The sequence below is a fragment of the Pundamilia nyererei genome, unplaced genomic scaffold, assembly GCF_000239375.1.
Source record: "Pundamilia nyererei isolate P.nyererei 1_Seehausen unplaced genomic scaffold, PunNye1.0 scaffold00157, whole genome shotgun sequence".
Taxonomy (NCBI): Eukaryota; Metazoa; Chordata; class Actinopteri; order Cichliformes; family Cichlidae; genus Pundamilia; species Pundamilia nyererei.
The window spans coordinates 614,550-623,790 of record NW_005187558.1 but is presented as its reverse complement, the minus strand read 5'-3'; the positions used below and the strand labels follow the sequence as shown (position 1 = coordinate 623,790).

The 9,241-nt window shown below is 40.2% G+C and overlaps 1 protein-coding gene across 2 annotated transcripts in view; it reads right to left on the bottom strand.

The window, feature by feature from the left end:
- Nucleotides 1–8,260, bottom strand: part of wdr3 (WD repeat domain 3) — a 15,262-nt gene extending 7,002 nt beyond the window's left edge. The window contains exons 1-14 of one of the 2 annotated variants that reach the window (XM_005745276.1): nt 8,178–8,260; nt 6,680–6,880; nt 6,368–6,577; nt 6,019–6,137; nt 5,842–5,920; nt 4,570–4,665; nt 4,121–4,222; nt 3,744–3,845; nt 3,112–3,212; nt 2,669–2,773; nt 1,493–1,723; nt 1,273–1,366; nt 941–1,042; nt 721–803 (exon numbers count right to left, since the gene is read on the bottom strand). In XM_005745276.1, the coding sequence (XP_005745333.1) occupies nt 721–803; nt 941–1,042; nt 1,273–1,366; nt 1,493–1,723; nt 2,669–2,773; nt 3,112–3,212; nt 3,744–3,845; nt 4,121–4,222; nt 4,570–4,665; nt 5,842–5,920; nt 6,019–6,137; nt 6,368–6,577; nt 6,680–6,853 (1,598 nt within the window). In that variant the 5' untranslated portion in view covers nt 6,854–6,880; nt 8,178–8,260. Of the gene's footprint in view, nt 1–720; nt 804–940; nt 1,043–1,272; nt 1,367–1,492; nt 1,724–2,668; nt 2,774–3,111; nt 3,213–3,743; nt 3,846–4,120; nt 4,223–4,569; nt 4,666–5,841; nt 5,921–6,018; nt 6,138–6,367; nt 6,578–6,679; nt 6,881–7,842; nt 7,906–8,177 lie in introns of those variants that run through there. The other variant, XM_005745277.1, reaches the window with a different exon arrangement.
- Nucleotides 8,261–9,241: the final 981 nt, after the last annotated feature.

Genomic DNA, 9,241 nt, shown 5'->3' with positions numbered 1-9,241 from the left:
CTCCTGAGTCTGCAAAACTACACATTCACTCATCCATCTCCTCTTCAGCATCCAAATGTGGACCTTTCCCCCCCTTTTAAAGGCTGGAAATATTAATTTAATATACATGAACACAAATCAGAACAGATAAGAGTGGACATGACGAGAAGTCGTGTTCAGAGACAAGAAAAAAAATGTAAAACTTGTGTCCAGTAACATTAAGCAGTAGCATGAAGGCTGTGGCTACAAACTGCTGTGAGATTATGTTAAAGAGAAGACTTCATGGAAAACAACAACAACAACAACAAAAAACGCACACACACAGCAGATTCACTGCAAAGTCTATTTAAATATTAAGATCAACCAGATTGACAATATGGAGAGTTGATTGAAACAGAGGCCATGTAATGTATGGGAATGTCCCGATCAGGTCTGCTCAGACTTGGTCTATTTCTACAAAGATGACTGGAACCACAACCACAGGCAGTTGTGTTAATAGCGCTGACAAAGTTTTGGTTTGGTGAGTTTTGGCCATCAGGCAGTCACTGTCTGCAAACGCTTAAAAAATATTAAAAATAAGCATTTTATTTATTATCTTAATTGATCCTATATACACATGTAGCTCCTCAGTAGTTTCAAGCTTATACTGAACCTGACCACTTTATTCCAGGTGTTAAGGGTCCTATGAGATCATTGAAAATCTACCACATCGATCCTGAACATTGAACAAAATAAACTCACTTCTGGCTCGTCTCCTTGTCCTTTACCAGCTCAAACTCCCAGAACTTCACAGTCTTATCTGCACTTCCTGAGATAATCCCCCTCTAAAGGAAACACACACAAATAAAAAACAAATCAAATCAGTCTTCGGACTTCGATTTAAAAAAAAATCAGTTTATGGAAAGGATAAGTTGGGTGTGAAAAACACTCAGACACACAAGCTGAGTACAGTGAGGTTTACCTGATCTGGGGCCAGGCAAATTGACCACACAGCTCCATCATGGGCATCTACAGTTTCCAGAAGGCTTCCTGAACCCAGCTCAAAGATCTGCAGCTTCCCACTCTAATAAGGACAAAACACAATCTTGACTACAAGAAAGTCTACAACTTTGTAAGGAGCAATATTCTCTCTTCCAAATGGTTGCCATTAGATTACAGGATTCAGAAAGAAATACACTCTACACGCTCAAATCCACTAAATGACCGACACATCAATAACTTATAGAGAACAGTGGTTGAAACTGACTGTAAGCCTTGGACAGAGTGTCTGAATGACTCAGTGTGTCCACATACCTTCGTTCCCAGGATTATCTGTCGGTCTCCAGGCACAAAGAGGGAGCAGAGGGCGTATTCGCAGGCCATGGTGCGAATCACCTGCAGAGTGGATCTGTCACAGTGGGCAGGACAGTTAGAAGACAATGACCAATGAAGCAAGAGCTTTTTCACTGAATGCAGCAAAATGAATCTAATTATAAGACCCTTTCAGGACGTGCTGCATCTAAACTGGTGTTACCTGTTCCAAACTTTGACGGTGTCTCCGGAGGCGGAGAGGACAGCCAGGTTGTCTGAGCTGAAGGCCAGTGTGCGCACATCTGTGCGGTGTCCCCCGAGTGTGAGGCGAGCCGTTTTATCGGCTACGGGGGTCTTGTGTGAGGTCTTCAGGCTGTAGGTCTCAACTGTGTTATTCTGGAGCAGCAGAGCCACCTTCAGCTCACCACCTGCACATGACAGGCAGTCCACCCACCTGAGAGGGGACAGAGGACATGGATGGTGTGTACATGTGAACAGACCCCTGATTCCGAAGAGCGTGGCTAGCGAAGATCCCTGACTTGTGACACAAGTACCTGGGAGGGATGCATCAGGTCAAATATGTGGTTCCATTTATTGTGGCGCCCCCTTGTGTAAATAAGAGAGGAGCCAGACACAACCTTTCTAATTCTGGAAAGTGCCATCCTACATAATTCAGGTACTTCAGATATATTTAGATCAACAACTTGTACACAATTTGAGCTATTTACATATAAGGACAAAATTATGTTGATGTTTGAAAAAGCTATGTTAAATACTCTTTGCCCTGTTTAACTTAAAAACTTGCTGTTTTCATAGGGGGGTTAATAATTGTGTCCTGATCTGTACTTACTTGAATAAGAAGTCTAAATGTTTTTTTTCCACTTTGCAAAATTTATATTTTATATTTATTTCTATTTGTAAATCTTGTGCAGCACCACTATTGTCAGGTGGTAAGAACTTGTGCTTTTAAATGACATGAATCTTCATTTTGTTATTTTTCTACATGAATTAGCCTTATTTCATCCTATGAAATTATTCAAGGAACTAAAGACTGTTAGTTGTCTGGAATTGTACTGCAATGTAAGGCCGATTAGAGCAGTTTATAATACTTCATTCCTGCATGCTCCGCTTTTACTTCAATGTCCAGCAGGTGGTGGCAATGCACACAACAACCATGATCAGAGGAAATTCATGATCTCCTACAGGTAACTGTGGCTTAATGTTTAGAAATAGGGTCACTGGATCAACACAGATAAAGAGACAAGCAGCGGCAGCAAAGTGAATTCAAAATGTTTGAAAAGTTAGATTTGAAACAAGAAAATTCATTTTAACATTTATTCGGATGCTATCTGGACCTAAGTTTCAAAATTTTAGGGAGAGAATAATTCGCTGCACTGACCTGATCTTGGAAGATGCCTTGATGTTTGTTAGTCTGATGATCTCGTCCTTCAGCATCCTCTTCACCACGGGCTCCTCTGTCTCCTCACCTGAAGCTTCCTGAGCTCTGCAGAGAGCAGGGATAATAATCATCAGTTCAAAGGGAGATCGACAATAACAAAAAAGCTGAAACTAAGCATTTAGGCAGCAGCACTAGCACTTGTCCTTCCACCTCCACTGACATCAGTGTGTTAGAAGTAGTCAAGATAGGTGGTGTCAGTACTGGAGTTATATTAGCGACATTCATATGAAGCTTTCTCAGAAGAGAGCAGAAATACACGCGTTTAATTGTCTTTGGTAAATTTGTCCACCTCAGTATCTGAATGTCTGGCTAATAAAACTAGCGCTGGTTGTGCGGTGGTAACAGTAACAGTCAATGTGCAAATATTCCAAAGAACAAAATACTTGGTGGCCTTCTTTTTGGCTTTCTTCAGCTTCTTTGTCATTTTTTTCTGCACTTCTTCCTCTGACAGCACAGTGAAGAGCTCCAGGACTGAGTCGTTGCCCTGAAAGACATAGACGGCATAATGTGTGTCATCAATCGCTTTTAGCTAGAAAATTAGTTTACAAACACAAAGGCATTTAAACTAGTATGTGCAATGTTTAAATTACAGCTGATTGTCAGGCGAATGCTGACAGGCAGTGTGACTGTATGGGAGGAAATAACTCAGCAATCAGTCTGACCAACAAAACAAAACCATTGAAACTATTCTTAATCGCATTTAACCATCAGGTCATGTGATCAGAAGACAAATGACATTTACAGCAGGTTGTGAACTGACGTACATTAGTGATGTCAGAATGATCTCTTTCACATTACATTAGCGACACTGACTAAAAGCCACAAGACGACCTTACTACTGATGAGTGCCTAAAAGCTACCAGTGAAAGAAGAAACATACTACAGCATGACTACAGCAGGTCTCAGTGGGCTCAAACTGCACCGAGCAAGCATTACATTCAACCCACATATAAATACTGTGTATTCCAGACATCATGCCGAGTCACAAGCAGCTGTAAAATGCTTCAGTACTAACGTGGCAGGCGATGACTCTGGCGTGGCGGTCTGCTGTCAGTGAGACGACACGATCTCTAGCTTCTCTCAGGATGGAGCCGGCCTTTTCACAAGATAGGATGCGCTGCCCAAAAAGAAAAAGAAAGAATAAAGGTTAAAGAGAGAATTTGGTTTAATTTACAAAAATACTCTAGTTGAAGATGGTGTTGAATAATTGGAACTATTAACAACTGTGAAACATTAGAAAAAAAAGAATCAACAGCACAAAAATGTGGCAGTGCACTGACTTTATCCTTCTGAGACCTACACTGCTTAATAAAGAATGACGTTCCACTACAAAGTAGATGCATGCAGAGCATTTGAATCATTTTACCCTCACTGCAATGAATGCTACTTTACCTCTTCAAGGCTTTCATCCACGTCTTCTTTATCGTCTTCTTCATCATCATCAACCAACAGAGTTTTTCCCTTCTTCACCTTAGGCTCACCCTCAGCTTTTGCCTGCGCAGGACACGACCAGACAGAGTTTTACGACCTTACAACAACTCCATTAATATCGTTTTTAGAGCCAAAACCTACAGTTAATAAGGATCTGATTAACTTCAATAACAAATTTAATGTAATTGGAAAAAAAAAGTGCCCGTGTTGTGTAAAATTACAGGCAAAATAATACAAAAGGGAAATGAAAGCAAAACATGACATCTTCATAGAAAGTAAAGCATCGCACATTAGGGGAGAGACTCCAGGATCTCAAGAAAAACTGTTTGCTTTCTCTCTGATTGTCTTTTTTCAGTAAAGGGCAGTTGGGGGAGGAAGAGAAAAAAGTGCTCAGCTGAGTCCTTTCTCACCTCCTCCAGGTAGTTGATGTCCCAGGCTCGAAGCTCACTGTCTGCAGAGCCCGTCAACAGCCTACTCTCCTGGCTCAGCAACACCATACCCCAAACCTAACATACACACACACATTTAAAACAAAAACATCGAGTCATCTTAATAATCCAGGAAAAACATTAAAATTCCAGTGGAAAGTCTCTTATAATCCCCATTTCCTTCCAGTGAAAGCAGCTAGTCACAAGAGCTCCACTATATGGACCAAAGTACTGCACAGTACACCTACAGGAACTGCTTGGCCATGGAAAATCCTGCCATGAAGCTCCCAGTGCACAGTTTTTGTCCTGAGGTTAATGCCAGAGCAGGTTTGGAACCACACTGTGCGCTGCAGCTTCAGTGTGGGTGATATTACCTCAAAATGCTATCACAAGATGTCAAGGAAATAATGATATTTCTGACACTAAAGAACAAAAAATACTCAATAAATGCTGTATCAATGAGTGCAGCTTACAGCCAGCAGTGTTTATTAGTGCAAACAAAAGAAAAGGTATTAAACATGCTGTTCTTGTGATGAGTTACTGTCATTAGAGATAGACTACCCAATTCAAAATGTGAATCTACTGCCAGCAGCAGCCACATTATAGCCCAATAGCAGTGACACAGCATTACATGCAGTGACGCAGCATAAGTCAAATGTAAGCACAAAAGCAGGCCAGCTAGTGTTTTCTCTGGTACTATGTGGTCGACCTTTTTAACCAGTTACTTAAATTCCTCCTTTAGCACCAGGAGATTGCATCAGTAATTTCCATCCACTGTTTGTGCTTCTTGTTATATGGAGTGTAAGTAGCAAGTGCTTCAGTGTTGCTCAGGTGAGTCATTTGTTTAATGTTGGGTTGCACATCATCAGCTGTTAGCATCTCCTCCTTCATAGCCTGGTTGTACTTGATGGTGTGTTTTTGCCTCAAGTTTGTTGTTTCCATCGTCACCAGGAAGCGTTTTCTTGCACATTTTGTAAAGCATCACACTTTGTTAGAGGTTGCTGAAGTAGCTCCCTTTTACAAAATCTTAATCGTGGCAGAAGGCTAGAATATGATTCTGCTGCAACCTTCTTCCTATTAAAAGGGAGTTTTTTTCTTTCCATTCTTGGCAAGTTCAGAGGAGGTTGTCTGATTGTTGGGGTTTTATTGTGAACAATATCTGGCCCAGCCCTAGTCATACATGTGTGGAATATCTAGAAGGGAAGAAATTCCACAAACGGACTTGGACTAAATGCAGAGAAAGAAGCATCTCACCTCACTGCGATGGCCCACCATAGTCTTAAAGCAGTGCTGTGTGTCCAAGTCCCACCACTTGACAAAACTGTCTTTGGAGCTATACGGTGGGCAGAGCACACAATTAGCTTTTCAAACCTCCATTTCAAATACACAATCCAGTAGACGAGACACAATGTAAACATCACGGTGTCCTACCATGTGACGAGGAGGTTCTTGTCTCTCAGGAACAGGGCCTGCGTGATGACATCTTTATGGCCTCTCAGCCTGTACAGCCCACACTCATTGATGATGTCCCACACGATCACATCTGTGTCCTAAGAGAGGAGTAAACAGTTAACTGAGGTGATTCCTTGCAACTCACAGTCCATCTTGTAAAATAAAAAAGCATTTTTAAAGGCAAAGTAAACCACTCAACAAACAAACCTCCAATTTATCTTCCATTTATATAAACACCTTTATTTTCGTGTAACTGTTGTCACTTTGATGTCGAGTTTAGAATCACGTCAACACTTAACAAAACCAAGGAGCAACCTGCCACACTCACCTTTGAGCCAGTAACAAGTCTCGCCCCGAGTGCATCATAGTGTATGACGCTGACTGCAGACTTGTGGCCGTTGAAGGAGACGTTGCTCTCACCGTTCAGCAGGCTGAAGATTCTTACTGCACCATCTTCGTAACCCACGGCAATATGAACTCCATCAGGTGAAGGGCAGAGAAAGGTCACCTCATGTTTCTGACCCTGCAGGATCAGGACCTACACACACAGAGATGACAAGAATAAAGATAAGAACAGATAAAATCTGAAGTGTACCTGGATATGAGTTGTCGCATTGCTATAATCACACTTGAACCTCACCTTCTCTCCTTTTCGAACATCCCAGATGAAAACATGTTCACATGCAGCCACAGCCACATAGCGCCCCTTCTCCCCTCCTCGAAGGGTCACATACGTGATGTTGGCTTTTTGGCTGCCAATGACCCCAAAAACGGCGCTGGCAACATAGCGCAGGTACTGCTTGGTCAAACCCATGACCAGCAGCTAAGGTGATGCTGAATCCTGTTTCACACCAGAGCACAGGAGAAAAATTTACTGTGCACATCTTTTACGGAAGAAAAACAGAGACTCAGTGCTTGATTGGCTCCACCTGATTCTACATAATGTCTGAATACATTTAAGACAAGTTCAGAGTTCAGCATGTTCTGCTAGATATTGAAGTCTACATTTTCATGAAGATAATACAGAAAACTGTTTTATTATCTTTATAACACTGTTTGAAAAGTTGAACATTACACCCACATGTTATTAGTTATCATGTCATCCTAAAGTGGCTTTGACGCCTCCTGTGCTAAATGTTCCAATATAGTGTGGGGAAGATCGTGAATAGTTTTTATATGAAAAACCAGTTTCCAGATACAACAGAAGGCATAAACTGCTGTAAACATTAACCATTTTAAACTTTGGTACTAAACCACATTTACACAATCAGGGCATCCCTCTCTTTTTTAAGGACCTGGCTTTCTGTTTGTGCAACTGTTGGCAAATGTTGCCACAAAAATGGAAACATCGTTGACAATGCATGCTTTCCATCATGACAACAAAGACGAAATACATTGTATATCAAATGTACCCAAGAGTCCACATATTAATAGATATTTACAGCAATAAAATGACGAATCTTTATCTATATAGCATAGTTTAATTTGTGCTGTAATTTGTCCCTGCTATCTAGAATATATATAATCTACCACGTATGCGTATTAAATATATCACAGTTTTCAAAAATAAGGTTTTCTGTTTTATACCAGCATAAGACACTACATACTTAATACATGTCTGATCTTAGTGTGCTATTCCGTATTAATGAGGTGTAAAGTATTTTCGTATTGTTTATAATGTGTCGAACTACGGCCTTTATTTCTGCAGTGTCGATTCAATGTTGTTGGTCTATTCCTTCGTTTTATGTCCTTTCCTCATAATTTGCAAATCCTGCTTTAAAATAATACACCAAAAATACGTACTACTTAGTAAACGTGTAGCAAGGTATAGCACATCAGTCCTCGAAGATACGGGTACGTTCGTTTTAGTACACAAAACTGCAGGCAGAGTTGCCGGTTTACGCTTCTGACATTTGACTCAACACGACAACGTCAACCTCCGCCCGCCCGGAGACAAATTTGACCCAAATCGAGTGTGCCTAAGCATGATACTCAGTAACTAGACCCACGTGGTAAAACAATTCTTGGATAATTGTACTTAATAAAAGTAACCATAACATAAATGTATATCTCTAAACGTTATATACAACATTTGCGTTTGTTTCGTCAATGTAAAGCGTCTATGTTGGTCCTCTTACCTTTGAAGTGTGGCAACTAGCAACTACCTTGAAGTGCCTGACTTCGGCTGCTGTTTCAGACCCAACCAATCTATCACAAATCGTTACTAGAACAATACCATGCAGTGCTGGTTTGCCTATAAAACTATGCACACAGATACAGTCTATTGGAAATATATATATTTTTTAAATATTTAGATAGGATTTTAGCAGTGAACTGCGAGTCAAAGAAACCTTTCTGTTTCTCTGTTTTCTCGATTGCGCTCTTTCTATTGCTTTTGACTGCAATACCAAAAAAAGACATTTTATACATTTTTGAATGTACAGTCCAAAATAAAATAATATATTAGGTCTTTACAGATACTCGTTTTTGTTTGTTTAATTTTTGGACAGAGACGTCTGGCTTAGAGCCAATGATTTTTGCGGTTTACATCAATAAAGTGACTCCACAGTGATCCCTAAGCAACCATACCGGAAGTGTTTTTTTAAGTCAGCTGACTAGCACCGGAAAAATAAAACGAGCTCGTGAATAGCACCGGAAAAGTGTTTGTCTAACCTATACAAAACAAAAGCGTGTGCTATTTTAATAGGAGAGTATAGACATGACAGAAAACTATAAAGAACAGAGTAAAAATACATTAAACATACTCTAAAAAATAGTTGAAAGGTCAGAATAATCATACTCACATGGCATTGTATTTCGTTTGTAATTCCAACATGTAACACATACATGGGACCGCCACTGTAGAGAGAGGGAGAACAGACTTTCACTAACTACTTGATAATGATAAAATTAATGAAACACATAATTAATGGAGTCCTAACTGGCTTTTTCTAAAGGAGGGACTAAAACAGAAGAAATTCTTTAACAAGGTGCATTTGTACCCTATTAAAGGAAAGGTATATGTTTTGGGTGTTTTTTAAATGCAGGAGGTCACTCGATTTGTTTAATCCAAGCACCTAGCAGAAACGTTTTTAATCATCCACAGCACTTTATTAATGACACTTGAGAAATAAATGTAATAAGTTAGATCAAAAAGATGCAAGCAGACACGTTTATGTTCAGAAATGAACGAATTAGGTCA